The 23,274-nt window shown below is 43.5% G+C and overlaps 1 protein-coding gene across 1 annotated transcript in view; it reads right to left on the bottom strand.

Annotated features, from left to right (window-relative positions):
• Positions 1-23,274, bottom strand: part of LOC138510667 (vomeronasal type-2 receptor 26-like) — a 425,236-nt gene that overhangs the window by 270,958 nt on the left and 131,004 nt on the right. Inside the window, exon 6 of the mRNA XM_069626449.1 lies at positions 22,419-22,761. Within this exon, the coding sequence (XP_069482550.1) occupies positions 22,419-22,761 (343 nt within the window). The remainder of the gene's footprint in view (positions 1-22,418; positions 22,762-23,274) is intronic.

Raw genomic sequence — 23,274 nt, 5'->3', positions numbered from 1 at the left:
ACCCCTGAAATACACGTACCCTGCTGAATTCGCGTGTGAAACTTCCCACGCACCCCATTAATACACGTACCACGCTCGCACAGGGCCAATCGCGTGTGAAACTTCCCGCGCACCCCAGTAATACACATACCCAGCTGAAATCACGTGAGGCACTTCACGCGCACCCCAGTGATACACGTACCCCGCTTGCCGTGCTGGTACAGGGTTAGCGCAGCCCTTTGCGCTGGATTGGGGATTTTGATGGCTTTTCCCTGCGCAAGGGGCGTTCTTGGGGGCGTAACTGGCGCTGCTGCAGGGTCGCTGCGCCACTGTGCGCCAGGGCTGGTTTTGGTGGCTGGAATCCATGAATACGCTGTGCACGGAAATGTATTTTAGCGCACGCGGCTGGCGCAGGGATTCGCACACACACACTGTGCGCCAGCCGCGTTCGCCACTTGTGCGCTGAATTCTATGAATTACCCCCAGAATGTCTCCGCTGTGTGTATGATTCTACCGTTCCTCTCCCATCTCTTCTAATATTCCAAAGCCTGTATCCAGGTGCAGCAAACATTTTGACATACTCATTATCCAACTCATTTTTAAGATCAAAACGTCCATTCACATGTTCCTTTACTTCTCCATCTTTTATTCTACAACATGCTAATTGGTTTAAATCTAACAATCGTTGTGGCAGTAATTTGTCAAGTAACTTTTTCCATTCTCCCACCAAAATTTCCCCCATGCATTCCATCACTACCTGTCTCTCGTTGCTTCTTCGGTACCCATACAATGAGGCCAATACTGACGTCCCATCGTTTCATTCTAGGTACATTTCTGCCTCTTGCCGTAATTCAATCTTTCTTTCTTTGCTGATCGCGATTCGAGTTACCCATCCAAATCCTGTTCCTTCAGCCCCGCCTCTCGCCTCCCGGACTCAATTTCGACTTCGGGAGATGCGGATGGTGCTGAATCTGTCTCTGGAGCGGGAGGTGCGGATGGGACAAGTGACACAGGTGGCATCTGTGAAGGGCCTTCCTTGGTGCTGGGAAATTGTGTGTCTGCGGTCTGCGCTTGTGGGAGGGCTCGAGCTGTGGGTGGGGCTTGGGTTAATGCTTGCGTGAGGGGAAGTGCTTGGGCTATGGGAGGGGGTACGAGAGCTACTGGTTGGGCCTGTGCAGTCACTACTGGCGTGTTTGGTTTCGATTCTGGTTTTGGGCCTCGACCCGTATTAGTTAACAAATGTTCCATTAATTCGTCTGCTATGTGTAGTTCCCGCTGCGGGTATACTCCTTCTATGTTCATTTGCTCACGTCTCCCTTCTCGTCTTAGACTTGCCGTCCACTCCTCCTCCTCCTTTTCTTCTGCTACCTCAAGCTTCGATTTGTGCCTACGCGCATGCTTCTCTCTACTCCTAAGTTGGAGCATTGCTTCCCTCCTCCAATCTTTGACAGTCTCAAAAGATGCGGGTCGTGCTTTTTTCCTAATCAGCACCCTTTCTAGGTTATCTATCCTCGCAATCTCAAAACTACCATTAATCGCCCACTGATGGTCGGGTTGCTTTCTAGTTTGCCTATGCCAAATTTCACAAAATATTATCGCACCCACACCATATTTTGCATACATGTCATAAGCCGGCGTTCCCCCAGGCAGTGCACTTTGGCCATATTCCAAGGACTGTCTACCGCAGCTGAAAAGCCCCGCTAAAGTGGACAGTACTCCAGGCATGTTTTTTAACCTTCCCCTTTGGTTAGCTAACCTTTACCTGGACGTTTGAATTTGCAAAATCAACACTCTACCAAAAATCAGGTTTTTATTTGAATCGGGGAATGACTCACCTGATAAAACAAGTCGCCTGTCCTAACGCAACCTCTCCCAACGTTGTGTCTGCGCTTCTCTGACTTCTGCCTCGTCTTGGGACCCTCACCTCCTTTGCCCTCTGGCCAGGTACGTTGATCAGGGATCAGATGTGTGCAGATCTGCAAAGGAATCTCTCCTCACTTCCAAAGGGCGCCCCGTACACCTCTTGATCCCGGCTCGATCGTCCCGTCCTCGCCGCTCTTCCGCCTTTACTTCGTTACAACGTATACGATGGGGCAAGTGGGGGAGGGTCCCTATTCAGGTGCCATCCTGAAAGGGGCCCCTAGGGGTCCCTCGTGATATGGAAACAAGGCAATAACCATACACATAAAGATGCGCCAGACACGAGGTTCAAATTCCCAATGCTAGGGTTTATTGCAAGCAAAAATAGTCCCAATTGGCCAAAGTTCCTGGACCAACAGTGTTCATTCATTTTTCTGTGAGCCAGCACATGTGCTTGAGATGGGGCTTTGCTTTGGAAAATGTTCGGAAAGCGCACCGTTCTGATTGCTGGCTCACAGAAAAATGAATGAACACTGTTGGTCCAGGAACTTTGGAGTACCAAAAAGAATTTACCGATACAACACTAGAACTTAATCATCTGTCCAGGCTTGAGAAGAATTGCCAAATGAAATTGTCGGGTATTGATAACCAAAATCGAAAAAGATATAGGGAGAACACTTTGGCCTTGAAAACGACCTGAGTGTCGGCTGTGTGTTTGCTTGAAGAATAAAATCATTCATTCTCGAGAAATACTGTACCATCAGTTTTTTGAAGTGATTTGGAAATAATCTATGGATCAAAGGGATGGACTTATGAAAATAATAATTTCTGAAACTAAATCATAAAAAAATATATGGTTAGAGCGCAAGATATCCGCCCGCACTTTGTATCCTAATATTCTACCATCACACGAGACTGGCTGGCAGCTGTGAAGTGATTAAATGCCCTCCAGCTCTCCCTCAAGGCTCCAGAGAGGCATTCCTTTCTGGGCTACTCATGAGGAGTTTTCAACGAATTCCTCAGTCCCGCGACCTTGCCCTTTCATATTCAGACAACAATTTTAACAATTGAGCAGAGTAAGCAGAATCCGCAAGAATTGCAAGCTGCAAAGCAATTTTAGACAGAAAGCAATGAGCAATGGTTAACAAGCAAAATGGCGATTCTTGCTATGTTTAAAATGTCCGCTTGTTGATCAAGCATAGCAGTCTATATTTCTATAATTCGGTGCATAAGACGGTTGACCTACGGCCATCAAGTTACGTCTGTCATTCAAATGAAGGGTATTCACTTTTCCAGATTGACATTAGTGGGGCAGCTGGAGCCCCCAGAACGGAATCTTCGTGTCTTGGGCGTGGTGATCAGGTTGGTGTAGTCTTTCCTCAGGGGCCTGGAAGATGCTCGACAATTCTTCGGGCTAAGTATGGGGGTGCCAGATCGTGCAGGCCTTTGTGCGTGAGGGGGAGGGTTTTAAAGACAATTCTCTCCTTGACAGGGAGCCAGTAAGCCTGCCTTCTTACTTCTGAGATATGTCTTTTCTTGAGGTTCCTGTGGCCGCCCCAAGGGCGTTATTTTGAACCAGTTAGAGTTTAGTCAAGTTTTTGTTGGAGGTCCCTGCAAGGAGGGCATTGCAGTAGTCCAGTCTTGATCCGATTATTGCCCTAGCAATGGTGATGCAATTCTGTCGAGATAAGAAGGGCCTGGCTGCATTAAGAAGTTTTGAGTAATAGGCCAAAGAGGAGGCAATGGCATTGACCTGTAAGTCCATAGTCAGGTTTGAGTCAAGGTAGACGCCCAAGGTCTTGACGTAGTTAGATATCGTGATAAGTAGGTTGTCAATGGTGAAGGACATGTATTGCTTGTCTAGATTGCTCAGGGTGGTGGGTGATCTGATTAACAGAAGCTCAGTTTTGTCGCTGTTGAGGCATAACCAGTTATTTGCCATCCAAGACTGGATTGTGGAGTAAATAGTGGTGAGAGTGTTCATGTGAGCATTGTAGTCACCTGTAAGTGGGATAAGCATCTGTGTATCATCAGCGTAGTTCGTATATCAGATACACAGGGCGTCAAGGATGCTGAACAGGGGCCTAGTGAACAGGTTATATAAAGTGGGTGCGATACAGGTATGCTCCACATTAGATGTGACTTGACGGGGAATAGGCTGAGTTGGAGAAGACTTTCATGGCCCTCTCTTGAAGAAAGGATGTGATTGAGGAGAAAACCTTACGGGGGAAGTTAGCTGCAGTAGAGGGATGGTGGCAGAGTGTTTTGTGATCCACCAGGTCGAATGCTGCGGATAGATCGAGGAACAAGAGGAGCGCTGGTTTGCCTGCGTCTCTCAGATCATCCATTTGGTTTTTAAGGACTAAGAGAGCTGTTTCCATGCCATGTCGTGGGTGGAAACCACACTGTCGAAGTCTGTCGAAGGCCGAGGAGGTGGTTGTCTTCTAGGAATTTTTGGACTTGGACTATGGACTATGAAGAACTCGTATGGTATTGTTTTCGGAGATCTTCTTCAATTAACACCAGTGAAAGGTGAACCTATTTTTTAAAACTTAGGACACAAACTGTGCTGTAACACACTTTGCAGCATAGGAAATGTAAATTCTGGCAGCATTTCCAATACAGAGAACTAACTAAAAACACATGTCAGTCTAGAGACCTCACCTATCCCAACATTTTGAAAAGCATTCGGATTGGTATCCTTTCTAAGGATGCACAGTCTATCTTAAATAGTAGACTCATCCATGAGCTATACAGACATAACACATCTGCTACTGATGTCATGGAAGAATTAGCACACAAAAATGTGAAATGTATGTCCTTAATGCCAACCCTAGTAAGCTGTGTACAATTCAATGAAACAATGTTAAAAAAAGAAATGCAACCAATAGTTCAAATTAACTCCTCAGACAATCTGGACATGCATGGTATGACACTGTCTATGTGTCAAAAAGCCACAGCACGACTAAATAGCTTAGAAAACTCTATCTCCAACACAGCTGGTTTGGAGCGAATATTAATATTGTGTTTAAACTGTAGAGTAATGCTAAAACGTAACCTTGACGTGGAGCAAGGTTTAGTGAATTGAGCACTTAGTACAGTTGTTGGCTTCCAGACATATCCACGTGACAACAACATTCAGTTTGTCAACATCCACTTTGACACACTTTCAAAAGTTAAAAGGATAGGACGCTCAACAGCCCAATTCCTTCCTTTCAAAGTCATGTATATACATAGAGAACAGTTTTCTCTGCCTGACATTTCTTGCATCATAGAGTACAACAGACTATGTACACTCTACACACCCCACCCCATTTCGATATGTACCCTGTTCCTCAAAAAAGAAAACTGGTTAAAAGAAAATGAATGCAAACAGAACTTATAAGAGATCTCCCAACAGTACTACTAAAAAAATTGAAGACAACTGCTACTCCATCAAATAGCAAAATAACAAGCGGCCCTCAGCAAATGACTCAGATGCAGAACTCTCAGGTCCATTCAAATTTTCCAAACAACTGGTGTACATTTCTATGCAAATGTAGCAATAAATATTCTGTTCCAATTACCACCAATTGTTCAAACAATTTACTTAAATGGTAGAGACCAGTTGTGTTTGCAAATGCTCCTCCTTCATAGACATGCAACAAACAATCCTGACAACACTTGCAGTGTCTCAGGTAAAAAGGCAGGAATTAGACTACTGTGCGGGAATGGTGAGATTCACCATAAACACACAAGAAGATCCACAAAAATGTCTAATGTACTTACTGCAAGTGCTGGAAAGTAAAGACATACCTATAAATGAACTCTTCCAGATTTCATATATGTGGAAACACACATGCACTCTCGGCAGCCACGTGGCACAGGAGGACATCCCTAATGAACGCTTTGTGTATGTATATATACCTAATTGTGAATCCATTCCATTTCAGCAGCTGGTGCACAATGCACATCATGGAATATTATGCACTGTTTGCAATTCAGACAATCATTCCACCTTACACATACAGTCGGATAGCCAATATGTCATAGTAATGCTTTTAAGATACAACACAGATGGTACCAAAAACAACTGCAATCTTACTAGCTTCACATAAAGGCAAGCATCACTTAGCAAGAAAGCCTTCACAACAGTAGGCATAATCTACCCCACAGATGCCTCAGCCAGTAGAGGTCACTATATTGCATACATTAAAACAAATGTGGGTGGTTTGAATATAATGATACTTCCATTACGCAGAAGCAGAGATTACCAGTAAATTTAGCAAATGCCTACTTAATATTCCTGAAACCAAAATGTGCTGACTGACCTATAAAAATAGTATATCCTACTACTCAATAGCCACCAACATGTATGTAACTGTAAACAAAAAATACCCTTCTAGCCTGTGAAACTGTAACAACCCCTATGATCCAGTGATTATACACACAGAAACAACAACTGTGGAAAACACACACACATATTGTTTCACGCATAGTACTTAAAAAGTACTGGGTGTGAGGGTCTACAAACTATCTTAACTAACCTGTAACACTACCAACTGTTACAATAAGCCAACTGCTCTCTAACTGTGCCCATACCTCTGCAATGAATATGGCAACTACCATCTAACTGCACCCATAATACTACAATGTCACCTGACAATAAAATCAGCCATCAGGACTGAAGCAGCTTCAAAACAAACCCTGCAAAACTGTGAAACTGTGAACAGTTAGAATACGCCAACTGGTATCGAACTGCAACCATAATAATACAATATTACTTCCGATTACTACAAAAGTTAAAATCCACCTGAAAAAATAAAAGTTCTTCTGAAGATGCCCTGCAAGACTCGCAAACTATCAACAGGGAGAATACACCAACTGCTATCTCAGTACACCCACAGTCCTACAGTGTCACTTCCAGCAGTCCACCTGCTAACATCCACCTTCAACAATGAAACTGCTACAAAAAATACCCTCAATAACTGTGAAACTAGCAACAGTTAGAATACGCCAACAAGTATCTAACTGCCCCACAATACTGCAATATTGATTTTTTTCAATAGTAAAGTACTTACAATACACCAACAGGAATCAAACTGCATAAACGGATAGAGTAAAAAGTAGAAACAGATAAATAGTTAAAATATGTCAACTGGTATCCAACTGCAACCATACCACCACCACTTCCAAAAAGCAAAACACATACACCATTACAATTCCTCCTACTACACCAGTGCTTGTAACAGCAAAGCCACATAGATGTGCACCTTAAACATTCCTGCAAGTGCTGCGCACTTCAATGAAACATAGTTTGACACATAACATGAAATAAATGTACTAGGGTTTTTTTTTATCCTGTATGGATTTTTGTTCCCACATACCCAAAGATTATACAACCAAACACAGGAACTGAGCACATTGCACAGTACACTTGTTTGAAGCATAAATCTTGTAATGTACTAATTATGAGGGTCCACAAAGTACATCAATGTCTGGAATTGTGTACAATACAACATTATAAAGTACCTCCTCTAACATGTTATGTTTTTTTTTTTATCACAGACAATGAAACAAAGATTTCTCCTGCATTTCCACATTCAACAAACAAACTGTGTGCATCAGTGGCACAATATTCAAATTTGCTATTTCCACATCAATGGTATTCTGTCACTTTCTTCCCGAAATTATGCAGAGCCTCAACAACATACAGTTGTTGCTGTCATGCTTCTTTGTAATGGCCAAATGGCATTTCACTACACATGTTTGTGCAATGCTTCGGCACCACAGCATAATATGGCCATTCACCCAAGAATCTGGCCAGTGGTCAAAACCCACGCACATAATCCAGCCACCCGAGCTCCTCTCCATTTCTCTACACATACTATTACACTACTTACAGCCAGTGGGCAAACTCTTGGGTCCATGCCTCCGGCCATGCACCAAGAGTCTAGTGGCTGGCCACAACCACCACAGACCATGTTCAATTCTGTACACACACAATTACCCTACTTGAGCCAGTGCACAGACTCTTGGATCCATGGCCACAAGCCATTCACCCAAAAGTCTAGGGGTAGGCCACAACCACCACAACATAATACAGCTAGGCACCCGAGAATATAGCCAGTAACCCCAACCTACACACATAATCCAGCCACCCAAGGCCCTGTGCATTTATGTAAACATACTATTACACTACTTGCAGCCAGTGCACAGACTCTTAGGTAGATGGCCTTTGGCCATGCACCCAAAAGTGTAAAGCAAGCCACAACCACCACTGCATAATAAAGCCATGCCCCAAAGAATCTGGCCAGTGCCTAACATCCACAAACATAAGCCAGCCGCCAGAAGCGCTATCCACTTCTGTACACACATTATTACACTACTTGCAGACAGTGCACAGACTCTTGGCCTGCACCCATGCACCAAAAAGTCTATTGGTTGGACACAACCACCATAAGCCCTATTCATTTCTGTACACATACTATTACACTACTTGCAGCCAGTGCACAAACGTGTGCATCCACAGCCTCCAGCCATGCACCCAAAAGTCTAGGAGCAGGCAACAACCATAACAGCATAATACAGCCATGCACCCAAGAATCTGGCTAGTGCCCACAGCCCACACATTTAAGCCAGCTACCAAAGGGCCTGTCCACTTCGGTACACATATTATTACACTACTTGCAGCCAGTGCGCAGACTCTTGGGTCCATGGCCTCCACACATGCACCCAAAAGTCTCGGAGCAGGCAACAACCATAACAGCGTAATACAGCCACGCACCCAAGAATCTGGCTACCAGAGGACGTGTAATATGGCCTTGAGTCTCTTGCCATGCAAGAACTTTATTGGTTAAACAGACTTGAAAGGATTTTTTGGCGCTCAGTTCTGGGTTTCGGCCCTTCATGCTCAATGGAATATCTGCATCTGGAATTGGGGATAACCTCACTCCGAGGAATGGCACTTCATGCAAGAGGCTGTTTTTACCTAAAATCTAGGGCTGGCGCTGCGTGTAATCTATTATCAGCTATGGGCAAAGGTTACGACTCGGAAGCCGTACTTAGGGGTTCTAATGAATGACACCCTCTTTGAAAATATACATTGGACCCGGATTTCAGCATAGATACTCCCTATGTTAATTTGAAAAAGTCCTTTGAGAGGACATTTTATAAGTGGGATTGGTGTAACAACTATAACCATCTCACGAAGTTGAAGGGCTATGATGCCGTATCTCATGTGGTCCATCATTACAGTAAGGCCCAGCATTATCTGTCATTGTGTCCCGATCCCAAAGTTAGACAATTCATACTGAATCTCTGTATACATCAACTCCCTGTGCTATCTGTACTGGGACCAGAGATGGGCCTTGCTGTGGAGAAGCGGCACTGCGTATCTGTGGGAAGACAGGCAAAAGTGAAACCGCCAGACACGTATTAACCCATTGTGCACAATTGGGCCCTTTATATATGTGCAATCTTGGCAGCCACGTCCATAGTTTAGTTTAGTTTAGTTTATTTATTTGTATGCGCACCAAGCCCGAGGTCATCTGGGCGCACAACTTACATGTTACGACAAACAGACAGTTACACAGTGTGAGATGCAGCTACAGAGAGTGATGTTAAGGAGAATTCTCCAGAATGGCTAATTTCCCTTCTTACCTACTGAGTCCCTCAGCAGCTTTGCTGGATTTCTAGGATTTCTTTTTTTTTTCACCTGGTAAGAGTGTGAGCCTTTTTTCCCACTCTTACATGTGTTTTGCTGTGTGTGTTATGTTTTTGTGTTCATAGACTATGGAGTCTCACCTACTCCATAGGCATCATCTTTTTACTGTGTGGCACACAGCACCTTTAGTGCAGTGACACAGGGTTGTTTTTTTTAGACTTCCCACTCTAAACTCCATTTTCTGGGACTGACTACTGTCTCCCAGAACATATAAAGTTGCCATTGACTTTATTAGTCTTTTTAAATTCACAGACCCAGTATAAACTATCTTCCACAGAGTACTGGAAAGGGTTAATAGTTATCTATTTTGTCTGTTTCTCATGCAACATTATTTTGTTCCCCTTTCTTTAAGATTTGGCTGGTGGCAGTGGTATCTACCATTTGTTTCCCACCGCGATCTATGAAAATAGCATTGGTATTGTTTTAGGCTAAGTTAGTAGCCTCGAACTTTAATCCGCTGGACCCCATCTAATTTTAGTTGGTTCCGGCTGGGTTTATTTGGCATTTCTTTTTGTAAAGGTATTTCTCGTGTTTTACTCTGCGCGCCAAACAAGGTTTGGTTCCTTTGTTCGCCATCCTTTTGCGGGCTCCTGCTCAGAAGCCCTACTTTGGTGCCTGAGAGTCTGGGTGGGCTGAATGTGAGGGAGGGGGTTTAGGCCCCCTGCACAGGGTCTCCTTGGAAACCCAAGTCACACTCCTGTTTGATTGGCTAGGTGACTGTCCCGCCAGAACAGCCACCCTGCTGTGTGAATGGGGGAAAACTGCATAAAAAGCAGGTCTCTGGGACTTGGAAGGCAGAGTCACCACTTTTTTGTTCCAGGGTCTGAAAGGGGGCGAGTTCAAGTCAACACTTTCAGTTGCCCCCAATTTGACCGGGGAGACCTACACAGGTCGTCCTCCTGGGGCTGTCAAACTACCATCCTGCATCACAATCCTAGGGACCTCAGAAACTCGGTCATCACACATGCCATCTTCGCCATAGACACTGATGTTTTCTAAGAAGCTGACACACCTTTATCATCTAGAGTTCCAATATCACAACCATCAATAGGATGCCCTGAATAAAGAGAGGGGCGCACCTCAGCCGTTTTCACAGTGGTGATCAGGATTTGATGTGTCCCCTTCCTCCTTCGGTCAATCAATGGACTCTTAGGGCGAGTCTTTAGGTTTCTTAAGATTGCTCTTGACCCACTGGACTTGGGCCTATTCAGTTGTGATTTTTTCTGTTGTTGGCAAGTGAGTTTGATTTTGGGCTTCTCCGAAGCCATTCCGGATAATGTTTTGAATAGTGTAAAAGATTTCGAGGAAACAGGTACCAAGGGTTCCATGGGTCGTAGCAAGCCATGCAACTCAATAGGTCCACAACCTGTGACTGATGTAAGTCTAATTTATACTTGTTGGAGACAAGTAGATTATCCAAACAAATCTCAGCAGCTTCTAAGGTAGGGGCCGCCAGATGTCAGATCAATAGCTACTCCAGAAGGATCCAAATCTAATGTGGCTGCCGGTTTGGCTAGGATAGCAGTGCCGGCGGCTACCGCTCTTGCATCAACCTGATGCTTTGATGAAACTTGACGCTGGCCACCCACTGTTTCAGACATTTTTGGGCAAGGCATAGTTGAGGCTTTATGATATGATTTTATCCACTTTCAGTCTTCTATGAGGGCTGCCATAAAAGTATTTTTGTCAAACTCCTCGCGCCTAGCCAAGTCACATAGCCTGTTTTGCCATGCTAGAGAGGTTTCAGCTTCTTTGTCCAGCCTATTGTGCACTAAGTTAAGTAGGTTCATTTCGAGTGCATCATTGCCAGCAGGGTAGACTGATCTTTCAAGGTATCATTTAGAGGCTTACAAAGCTTGGGAAAGGGAGCCGACGAGATGGTTAGGGCGGCCATAATGTTGTTCTGCAATTGAAGAAATGCTGCATCAGAATGGCGGGCCTCCAGCTCGTAAGTGTCTTTTCTTTTGCCAGTCTGATCAAAGACTCATTTCCTGATTCGCCAGGAGAAAAAAATGAGCAGTCCTGTTGTGAAGGTGAATACGATTCCTCTCCAGTAAGCAAACTTTCCAACTGGAATAAGTTAGATAGACAGCGTCCCTGCACCTCTGGGGCCCCAGATAAATACTCCGAGACAGGCAGGTCTGATGGAAAGGAAGTGGCCCCACCCGTACCAGCCTTTTTATAGCTTTCAATTTTCATATATAATTCCTCAATGTCATGGCCCCACCACACCTTAGAAATCAAATGGTGAGTTCTGTGGGTCAGGGGAACAGGGTGCTGGAAGCTATCCATTGTTGATTTATCACCCTACGAAGAACTTGCATGGTGGCCATGAAATGGGGTGGACACAGCACAATGCTGTGGCCAGCAAATTGCTCCAAAGTCAATCCGAGACCCATCGAAATTGCCAAGTCCACGTTAAAGGGCGGGGGGGTGCATGGAAGCCATATCATTTTCAAGGTGGTCGGGTGTAGCAGAATTCCAGAGGTTACCACTGCTCTCCAATAGCACTGTGTCCAAACCTCCGCCATTCCCTGAGTTTTCCAACAGAGGGGTGGGATATGAGGTGACTGGGATCACAGACGTAATCAGGTTTCCAGTATGAATGCCAGAGGAAATGTGCGCTGCCATCTGGCCCTCACATATTGTGTTTAGAGCCATATGTTCATGTGGGGAAGAGGCACTCACCTTTGATTGTGTTTGTAGGCATGAGGGTGAGACTTCCTGAAGTCTAGCAACATCCTGAAATGACTTCAGGCAAAGCAAAGGAAAAGAGGGACTCAATTCTCAGCCCCTTCAGAAGCCAAACGCCAACACCAACTCCCCAATCGACACAGGACACAAGACACACTGCCCACACACTGTGCGCCCTTCGCGCTGCAGGTGAGTATTTGTATAGTGAGTCCGCCTCCAGGCAGAATAAAAGCAATAGAAGAAAGATTACGTTTAGCAGCACTGGAAGTCCAAAAGAGTGTCTTGCAAATTAGCAAGCACAAGACACACTGCCCACACACTGCGCGTTCTCTGCGCTGCTGTTGAGTATTTGTAGAGTGGGTCACTCTCCATGCAGAAAAAAGCAATAGAAGAAAGACTCCTTTCAGCAGCACTGGAAGTCCAAAAGAGTGTTTGTAAGTTAGCAAGCAGAAGACACACTGTCCACACATCGTGGATTGCTATCTGTACCCTCAAAGAATACATTTCTCAATAAAAAGCAGGGTGGAAAGTAACCATTTACCTTTAACAGTGAAGGTGCAATAATCACACATAACAAACCCCCCATTTGAGGTTTCTCAAGTCATAACACTATGGGCCTGAGTATGAGCATTAGGCAGGCCCCTAATCACCTTGACCCAAAGCAGCCCAACTCCTAAGAATCAAGTGCACGTTTTGTACGTGAAACAAGTTTATTGTCCAGTCGTCTGGGGAGCAGTTAGCTGACTCTATTGAGCTAAACTAACCCAAGTCTTGTCAAACCACATACGTTGACACATTATACACATTTTTGCAACCATTAAAACCCCCCCATATATTGTATTACAATCTACCCCCCTAACCCCGACATGTGATTGGACAAAACATCTACAAAGACATCCCATCTTTCTCCAATTCATCCATTCTCATTGGTCACTTGTTATCTTAACTACCATCTTCAGATCATATTCATAACACACCCATTCTTGGGTTACATCCATGGCAGGTCATGACATAATCAAAGAGTTAAACATGTGTGTGCAAATATAATTCATTACTAGTAACAACTGGCCTGAGCCATTTCACATTAAACATAATCGCATGGATACTTTAACAATATGGGGAAAAGCTGAGTAAACAGGTTCTCTTTGAACTGGCAATAGATATCTCATTGCCCCGGCTTACTGGCTCCATTAAAACATTCTAATCTAAATGACTACTCTTTTGACATGCATGGCACATCTGAAAATACAATTGAAACCCCTGGAGAGGAGATCACCACAAAGAGCCGAATTACAGTACTTCAGAGAGACTTGGATTCCATTGTTCTTGCAGACTCAACATCCCAGTAGCTCCTTCTTCCAGGGGGGAGTCCATCCCTCGGATTGAATCGTCGAGTGAAACCGAGAAACTCTGCCACTTCGCCAGCCATTGCACCAAAGGAACTGTGACTAGGAAGAGCATCTTCTAGCCTCAGGAGTCTGCCTGAGGTCAAAAATGTGTCTTGAATCCTGTTCTGCTGCAGCCTCCTAGGTACTTTCGGTTGGTAGATTCTTTTGAAAGAAAGCATAATTTATTTAACTTTATTGGACTGGGCTGTAAAAGACAACATAAGTTACTCCCTAACTTTTCCCTTACAGGTTGCCCAGATGGGGGGATCCTCACTCAGAATTATATATCTAAGTTACAGAAAGTATTCTGCCACTGTTCACATTTAAGAGAACAAACAATGGGACGGGTTGCACTTACACTCTTCGTTTCAGCAGAGCCTGCACATAGGGAGGGCAGATATTCTGTGAGTGATTACAAAATGCAATAATCACTATAAACTTTCATTAACTATTTCCTGCAGTTTATTTTAGACCAATAGGTACATTTTTAAAAGTTGTGTCAAACAACTAATGTTGGTAAACAGATCTAGTTAATACACCTACGATATTGAGATTCACAGTTTTAGCTACACCCGAGACAACAAGCTATAAACAGAACATAATGCAAATGGCTGCTTCCTAATCACTGCAAAAGAAAATACAGTACAGTAAATAAAACATAACATAACAATTACATCACAAAACTGTGCTCACAAACTGTAAAGAAATAACTGGTGCAATAAGGAATTTAAAAGACACACTAGTTAAAAAGTGTGCAATATACTAATGTTCTAATGAAGCCCAAAATGTTTCTATCCCATAAAAGGCAAAAAATAGCTTGTTCTGAGGAAATTCTTCAGGGGATTATTTGCAGGGTAGCTATGTAACTGGAGTTCCTATTCCATGATAAATCTCGATTTGGGAATAACTATTCCTTCCTTTGTGGTGCTCTGCAGGAAAGGGCAGGGGAGGAATAAACACAGCACTTTAGAGGTCGTGATGTGGCTACTAATCTTTCTTCACTAATCATTGAGTTAAACTCTAATGATAGCTAACTGAAACGGCTCTCACACTTACCTGAGTTTCTGATTTGACTCAGTCAGTGGAGCATTAGCAGATTTATTCTGCTGTCCCAATTATGACCTGAGGGGCATAGAGAAATAAACTAGACATTTAGTGGATCCCCACACATTTTCGTTCTTACGGCAAAAGCAGCAAACTCATAATATCAAACTTATCAGTCAGTACAATGCGAGACTAGGAATCGTCTTATCATACAAGAGTGTATTCAACACGTGGTGGATGGACCGTTCTGTGAATTATATGGTTCTCCACTCTTGGCGAAAAGTAATCACGGTTCTTGCACTGAGAACTGGGATTGTTCAAGTTTACCCATGTTCTGTGGAGTAGTAATGTTGCGCTTCAATAGAAATGTATAAGCGCATAAGTATAGCACGTGTCTGTCAAGGCTTAATACCTGCCATGAATTTTTAGGGCTCATTCCGGGAACAGGGCATGCTTTGGTGTAGGATTCTTTTGTTCCACGTGTTTTATAAGTGAGAAAGATGCACATACAGCGAGCGCCCATAACCCTGGGTCCTCTACTCCCTTGCTGTGCTTCCTGCATCCAGTTAGTGGAATCACCTATTCAGTAGTAGCCACTCTGTGATGCATAAACATGCTTGGATTCAACAATGCAGAATTCAAGTGATTACAATATATTAGCTGCTCGGTTGCCGGTACTCACTTATTTTAACTCTTCAAATGAGTTATATGGCTCTTCCGTCGACTCTTCTTGAATAGTGTACTTCAAATTCCCACTTGCGTCGGGGACGTTAGGGAGTCCGTTTGTTTGCCGATGTTAAACGGTGGAACGGATATTACTTAACTGAAATAGACACACACACAATACAATGTGAGAAAACATCAACCGCGTCGACCTTATTGTTAAATCACCTGATGGTCGTGCGATAATAGATTTTGCAAAACATGCACACTGCAAGTATTCCTTTTGTGTTTCCGGATCTGCAACGCCAATGTCTCAATCACTGTAGTACAGCGTTTCAGTATCTGGCGATAAAGATGTGCATAACGTCCGTCACGTGCTACATGAGTCATGTGATCTTAATTGCACTTCCTGGTTCTCACGGGAAATGTAGTTTTCCGTGAATCCCCAACTCTGCTGTCTACACTGCAGGCAAAATGTGTCTGTCACAACATACAGTAGTTAAAGTGGCAAATCACGTACTTGATCCCGTGCATCGGGGGGGGGGGGGGGAAGCATGGTGAATTACAAGATCTCTCTGTTTATAGTGAGCTGCTAATCGTGAAGATGTCCGTTCTAATTTAATCCAGGCCCTCATAGTACCTGCTCCCAAAATGTCTGCTCAGAGAGCTCTGGTCTTCACAACGTGAACATTATTAGCGATCCAGTGCATGCAATCAAAATAGTTTCAGCTGACTAAATTCAAGTCCATTGATACATTAAGACCCCATTCCTGACTTTTTGTCAGGAAAATTTAGCACATCTCTTCCCTTGAGAGCCTGTTTTGAATGACCATCTAATGTCATTACACGAGTGTCCTGCGCTCGCAAAATGGCCAACCATTGGTGCTGTTAGTGTCTGATTCCTGATACAGCTCTTATGTTCACCAATGCATACTTTCACTGGTCTCTCAGTCTTCCCTATGTAGAGCCTGTCACATGGGCACCAGATGGCATAAATTACCCATGCTGTGTTGCAGTTTGTTCATGTTATCTGTTGCCACAGTGTCCTGAGTCCTAAATTGAGAGTGGTAGTTTTAGTGGTTTGACTGCAACATCTGCAGTTACCACAGGCATTATGTCCATTAAATTTCTTAAGGCCCCATGATTCTGTAATTGTCTTTTGGCATATACTTGGTTCATACACGTTGCTCTTTATTAAACGCGCTTTAACATTTTTACTTCTCTTGAAAGCACATCTAGGAGGAGAAACCGGGTTCTTTCCTTTAGATAGTATATGCCAATTCTACTTCACTATCCGTTGGACTCGATTGGACATGGGGTTGTAAGTACTAACAAACACCATTTTTTCTGTGTCTTTTTCTTTTGATTTATACTCTAATAGGCTTTCCCAGTTGTTATTAAATGGTCTTTTTAATACATCATTGACACATGTATGTGGATAACCTTGTTTTGTTAGGATTTTACTTAGTGTCTTTTCTTCTTTATCAAAATCTCCAAGAGTGGTCCTGTTCGGTTTTAGTCTTAAATATTGTCCAATTGGAAGGTTCTCGCGGACATGTCTTGGGTGGAAACTCCCAAAGGCCAACAATGAGTTTTTGTCAGTCGCTTCATGAAATGGTCTTACGTTCAATATGCCTTCTTGGATGTCGTCATAAATTGTTGTCTCTAGGACGTTCACTTCTGTATTCCTTTTCGTAAGTGTAAATTGTAAGTACGGGTTTAATGTATTTAGCCATGTAAAAAATGTACTTAGACTTGCATCATCACCTTGCCATAGTAGAAACACATCATCAGTGTATCATTTCCACTGTGGTATATATTTGTCATAGGGGTTAGAAGTTGTTAACATTTTGTTACTTTCTAACATTTCCACGTAAAGATTTACCAAGATGGTTGCTACTGCTGACCCCATCGCAGTACCATGTATTTGTTTATAAAACTTGTTGTTAAATTGGAAATAGTTCTCAGTGAGTGCCATTTCAGTACACCATAGAATGAATGAATTTGGCATGACTCCACTATCTCGCTTTGATAACAATAGTTCTTCTATCATCTGCAGCGTCGCCTGCTGTGGGATTTTGGTGTAAAATGATACAACGTCTAGCGGCACTAAGATCTCAGTATGATAGTTGAACTGGCGACCTTCTATCAACTTAATAATGCTTGTGGTGTTCTTTATATAAGACGGCATCTCTGTAATGTATCCTTTCAAAAAATGGTCTGCAAAGTTTGCCAATGGTTCTACGAAAGATCCTACCTGGCGGATTATCTAACATTTTATGGATTTTAGCTAAGACATAAAATTGCGGAATGCTGTCTAGTTGTTAAATATTCTGCTTCTTTAATCGTGATCCATGTCCGTTGTTTGGCTTTTTCCACTTTGTTTTTTATCAGTAACCTCAAAAATTCTGTAGGATCTTCATTGATTTCGTTATAAAATGACCTGTCACTTAGTTGTTTTTTACATTCCTTTATATAGTTGCTCCGATCCAGAAGTACAATGGCACCTCCTTTATCGGCTTTCCTAATAATCACATTGTGATTTGATCTTAAAGATGCAATTGCTTCTTGTTCTTTTTTACTTAAATTACTCAAATTATGGAAAACCTTTATCTGTGCTATTTCTGATTCCATGGCAGTTAATCCAGCTAGGACACGTTGTTCGAATACAATGGATTTGGGACTGTAACCTGTAGTAGGGGGGGCATAACGTAGAGGGGTTGAAAGGGATGGAAAGATTAAACACGGTCATTAAGGCCTTGTTGGCGAAGAAATGCCATGATTAAAATAATTCATGGTACTATTGTCTGCCCCTAGCACTGTTTTACTTGAGAAATCAGCCAGGAAAGGAACACCACTTGAGCCCCCATGAGATTGTGACAGGGCATAGGTTACACGCAACTCTCTCACCTGCACACACTGCATCAGATGCACACAATAAGGCAGAGGTCCTAGAAGTGGAGGTTAGGGATTACCTTAGTGCTTTAACCAAAAGTGTCAAGATTATATGTTCACAGGTTGTGTCTTCTCACCAACAGACTACAGGAGAAAGCAGCAAGGAATCTGATGATGAGCACAAGTAACAACTGCTCCCGAGAGACGAGGTTTTCATCCCGACCTTCGTACACCATTGGATAGAGCGCCATTTCCATGGGTCGTACTGAGATATTTATGCAACTCCGACGGCTGTGACGCTGGAGGCAAGAAGACGTCACCGATAGACGTGGATCCAGCTCTTTCCATGATCCCATTGGCCTGCAGGTGGTATACCATGCACAAACTGTGCTTTATTTCTAAAAGCGAAGTAATTTCTGTGAACAAGGCATTCAAAAAGTGTGTTTTATTGTCGAAATTTTAAGACCTCGCAAATTCCCCACTGTGGAAACACCTCCCTAACCAGAAATCTTGCTGCAGATTTAGCATCAGGATGTATGCAGGGACCAACCTCAAGACACCGGGAGAATGTACAAATAATTACAATGAGGAACCGATGATTCTTGCACCTCGTAATCATGTTCACAGAGTCTATATGGAGCTCCCTGAAAGGCCCAGAAGGCCTATGCAAGACTCCTCTTACTGACCTGATGGTTTGTCCAGGATTGAATTCTTTACTAACTACACAATTTCCTATGAATCTACTTAACTGTTCTGGAGGTTCAGTATAAACCAGTTTTCCTGGAGCTTTGCTGCAATTTGGTATTGAAAAGTGTGCAATGGGTAATGTAGTTGCTCTAGAGCCCAAGGATGCATTGTACAGGTATTAGTACCTTTCCCGCCAACTCCTGTCTTCACAGCAAATCTGTATGTGAAAGAACACATCCTCTGTTTTGTCAGAGCTACTGTTCTTCTCTGGGAGATTTTCCTTTCATCGCAAGGATTTGAAGCAGTGGGACTGCAGTGCATGGGGCTGGCAACTGTACCTGCTGGGGCATGGTTTCCATTTTCTGAAATCTGTAAATGCTAAGTACACTGCTTCCATCTCTGCCTTGTCTGCGGCATACTTTCCGAGGGCTATTGGATTAGTGTGGTTAGTGTGCAAGCGCATTTAACTAAGCCTACCTCTGTGGACAGGGTTAATGCTTCAATTATTCTGGACAACAGTGCAGCATGCTGGACAGGGTCCAGTCAGAACTCCTAAACCCTATTCTCTGCCACCTTGATTACCATGAACAGTGAGTGGAGGTGACATGCGCAGAGTCAGAATAACTAGTGACTGTCTTCACCTTACTCATTTTCAGTGACTCTATAAGTGCCACTAGTTATGCCACTTCTATTTAGTAATGCGAAGGCAGCCGTCTCTTCAGCCTGACCGATACTTCCCCTCCAAAAAGCCCACAACGGCTGCACCCATATGCCTTTCACCAGTGTCTTGATTAATCAACAAAAAGCACCTCAACTCCCTCCAAGGCATCCTCTTCATCATTCATCCTTTCTTCCTCTTCTCCTTCATAGGTTGCACAATCGTGAACAATGTCATCAGGTTTCGCTGGATTGGGTACAAATGTTGCAGGATTGACTAGGCAACACTGCACTGGATGTTTTGATGTGTTCAATAGAATTACCTCGTATCCCAAAACTCTTTGGGTCATCAAAGTCGATTTGGACTTTTTGAAGATCGCAAAGACTGCGTTCTCCACGTACGATATCACCAGGCAACCCACAGGAATGGTTGAAAACTTTTGAATTGAAAAAGCTGCTGCCAATAAAGCTTGCTCACAAGGGAACTGTCCCTGCATCACGGGTCTGGGAGTCCACTAAACTATGCTTAATGGTTTGTGGCCTAGCGATGTTTGCTGGGTCAGGACTGCCAACATCACCTGCCCATTCAAATGCGAAAACAAATACAATGGTTTCTTGTAATTAGGGGTCGCCAAGACCAGAGCATTGCTGATCACCACCCTGAGTTTCCTAAAGCAAGTTGCCATTTCTTCAGACCGCTCTATCGGACCCTTCACTTTCTGCGCTTCTTTAAGGCGCTGCAGTAAGGACCTAATTTAACTCGAGTATTCAAAGATCCACAATCTACAATAGATACAGAGCCCCAAAAATGGCTGCATTTGTTTCACCATGACTGTCCGAGGCTGAACTGTGGTGGCTCCCTCTGGCATTACCTTACCTGTGGGCGATATCACTTGCCCTAAATAAACTACCTCTGTCTGGCAGAATTGCAATTTTTCTTTGTCCACTTTGTTCCGCTTCTCCGCGAGCAGGGTGGAGCGCATTATTGAATCTCCTTAACACTGCTCCTCAGAAGTGCTTATAGACTAACAAATCGTCCATGTTCTGAATTATGGTACTGGACACATGTAAATTCCCCACATCCATTTGAAACACCCTGTGAAAGCCACTCAGAGATTCACAGTACTCCTGGGGCCACATAGTGTGCACAAATCTATGACCATGATGCATAAATGCTGTGAGGTACTGAGAATCAGAGTGAAAGGGGACAGAGAAAAATTCATTTTTTAAACCAATCACCATGAAGTGGGTCGGCCCAGAAGTGATGTTACAGAGAATGGTAGCAGGATTCCCTATCACTGGAAATTATGCCTCAACAATGTTATTGAGGGGGTGCAAATCCTGAACCATCCTCCAACTGGATCCGTTTGCTTTCTCCACAGGGTAGACGTCCATGTAACATGGGATCACAGAAGTTTGTATTATGCCTTGCTTCAATAATGCTATGATGGTCTAGTAAATACCTTTGTCCGCCTCTCTCCAACACTCTTTAGCAGCCCCATATCATGAGGATTGCTGTACAGAAATGGTCTGTCACCTTTCCCAGATCCTCCCTCCAATGTGGCTATGTATTACTAAAGATGAGCATGGTGTGTGGTATTTCCCTTTGCTCTATCGCTATGTGGCAAAGCACCCCAATCTCAGAGATCATGTCTCCTGTGTCTTTGGTGTATTTGAAGAATTGCTCACCAGACGCGTCCCTTTGAAATAAGGTTGGATCGAAGCACAGCACTGTGCGCTACTCTCTGCATTCCTAATCTGTGCCTAAGAGAACCACCCTGTTCTTCTTCATCACTACTGCCTCTACAATAATCGTAACATTGGTGCCTGGTGTTACTTCCTGCAGGACAACATGCCGAAACAAAAATGTAATCAGTACCAGCCATGTCAGATTTTTGATGGCTGGGACCCAACTCAACGAAACCATTACCCTGTAAAGAAACACAGTTGAATGTACAGGCACCCTGCCCGCCCATGATCGCTCTGTCACTATAACATGCATGAAAACATGCTGGTACTCTTACTGGATACAAACCTGGAGTTGAGCATTCCTTCCTCCGTGAAAGCAATCGACATCCGCAACTTGCTCATGAGGTCTCTAACCAGAAGATTTTCTGGGGTATCTATACAATACAACAAAGGGGCAGATATGTTTTGTGTATCTATCTTGAAACATATTTATTTATTTATTTATTTATAGGCCGCCAAAAGCCCACAGGCATAGGGGCACCATGAACATAAACACAAAAGTACAACAAAGAGACAAAGACAAGTATTCAGCTGAAGCTCAGTCTAAACAGAGGAATTTTATTGAAAGAGCAAGGTTTTTAACTGTCAGCAGAATCTTTTGCAGTCTTCTAGTTTTCTTAGATCAAGGGGAAGCGAATTATAAAGCCTAGCTGAGGTGACCGAGAATGACCTCCCAAGGCCATTAGTCCACTTGAAGCTTGGGTTGTTGACCAAGGCTGTGTCGAAGAGTAGAGCATTCTTGTTGGTTCATATGAAGAGACCATGTTTTTAAGGTAGGCTAGTATAGTACCATATTGGTATCTGTGAACAAGCACAGCTGCCTTAAATTGAACATTTGTTTGGACCGGGCGCCAGTGCAGATCTTGTCGACTGCTGGTGATATGCTCTCGTCTAGTCTTTCCTTTAATTATGCACACTGCATCATTTTGTGTTACTTGTAGTCTTTGCAGGCTCCTTTTATTCATGCCTGTCAATAGTGCATTACCATAATCGAGTGTAGAGAGTATTATTGCCCATTCTATAGAAACATAGTTAGCCTCAGAGAGGAAGGGACAGATGTTCTTCAGCAGACAGAGGTAGTACGAGCAGTTTTTTACAGTCTGATTAATCTGGGATTCAGGATTTAGAGAGGGCTCCAGAAGGATGCCTAGAGTTTTGACCTTCTTGGAAACCGGAGTACTAAAGTCATGGATCCAGAAAGATTGGCATCTATGTTCAAGTATAGACATGGTCTGAGATGAGCCAAAAACCATTAACTCGGTTTTATTCCTGTTCAGCCACATCCAATTGTGATTCATCCAGCATTCGATCCGAGTGTAGATATGGTCCAGGTTCATTGTGTCAAGATCGTAGTCTCCCGAGAGTTCATGATCCAGCTGAGCATCATCAGTGTAGTTAGTGAAAAGAGCCTTAAACTCATCTAAGATATCATACAGGGGCCTGATGTAAAGGTTAAAAAGTAGAGGGGATATACAGCCCCCCTTGGGGACACCGCAGATGATAGGTGATGCAGGATGTGGCATCTCCCCAGCAGTCTCTTGACGTCCGATGTGGCAGAAAGGACTGCACCCAGTTGATAGTATCTGGGCTGCATAGCCCAACATCCCTTAAATTAAGAAACAGATTTAACGCCACTGATAGGTCCAGTAAGACAAGTAGCCATAGGTTACCCTTGTGAATAATGCCCAACATGTGGGTTTGTAGATCTAGAAGGGCGGTTTCCATACTGTAGGATGGCCTAAAGCCAGATTGTCTGGGATGTAGAATATCATGTGCTGCTACAAATGTTTGATGCTGGGCAGTTGCTGTTTTGTCCAATACTTTCAGCAGAAAGTTGCAGTTCATTCCTGGTCTCAAGTTGTTTGTGTCCCTCGGGTCTGCCCATAGCTTCTTGACCAGAGGTATAATTGTGGATGATTTGATGGACTCTGGGACGTGGTTGTTTTTGAATGG

The sequence above is a fragment of the Ambystoma mexicanum genome, chromosome 6p (assembly GCF_040938575.1).
Source record: "Ambystoma mexicanum isolate Mex_15411 chromosome 6p, UKY_AmexF1_1, whole genome shotgun sequence".
Taxonomy (NCBI): domain Eukaryota; kingdom Metazoa; phylum Chordata; class Amphibia; order Caudata; family Ambystomatidae; genus Ambystoma; species Ambystoma mexicanum.
This window is presented reverse-complemented; position numbering and strand designations above follow the sequence as displayed.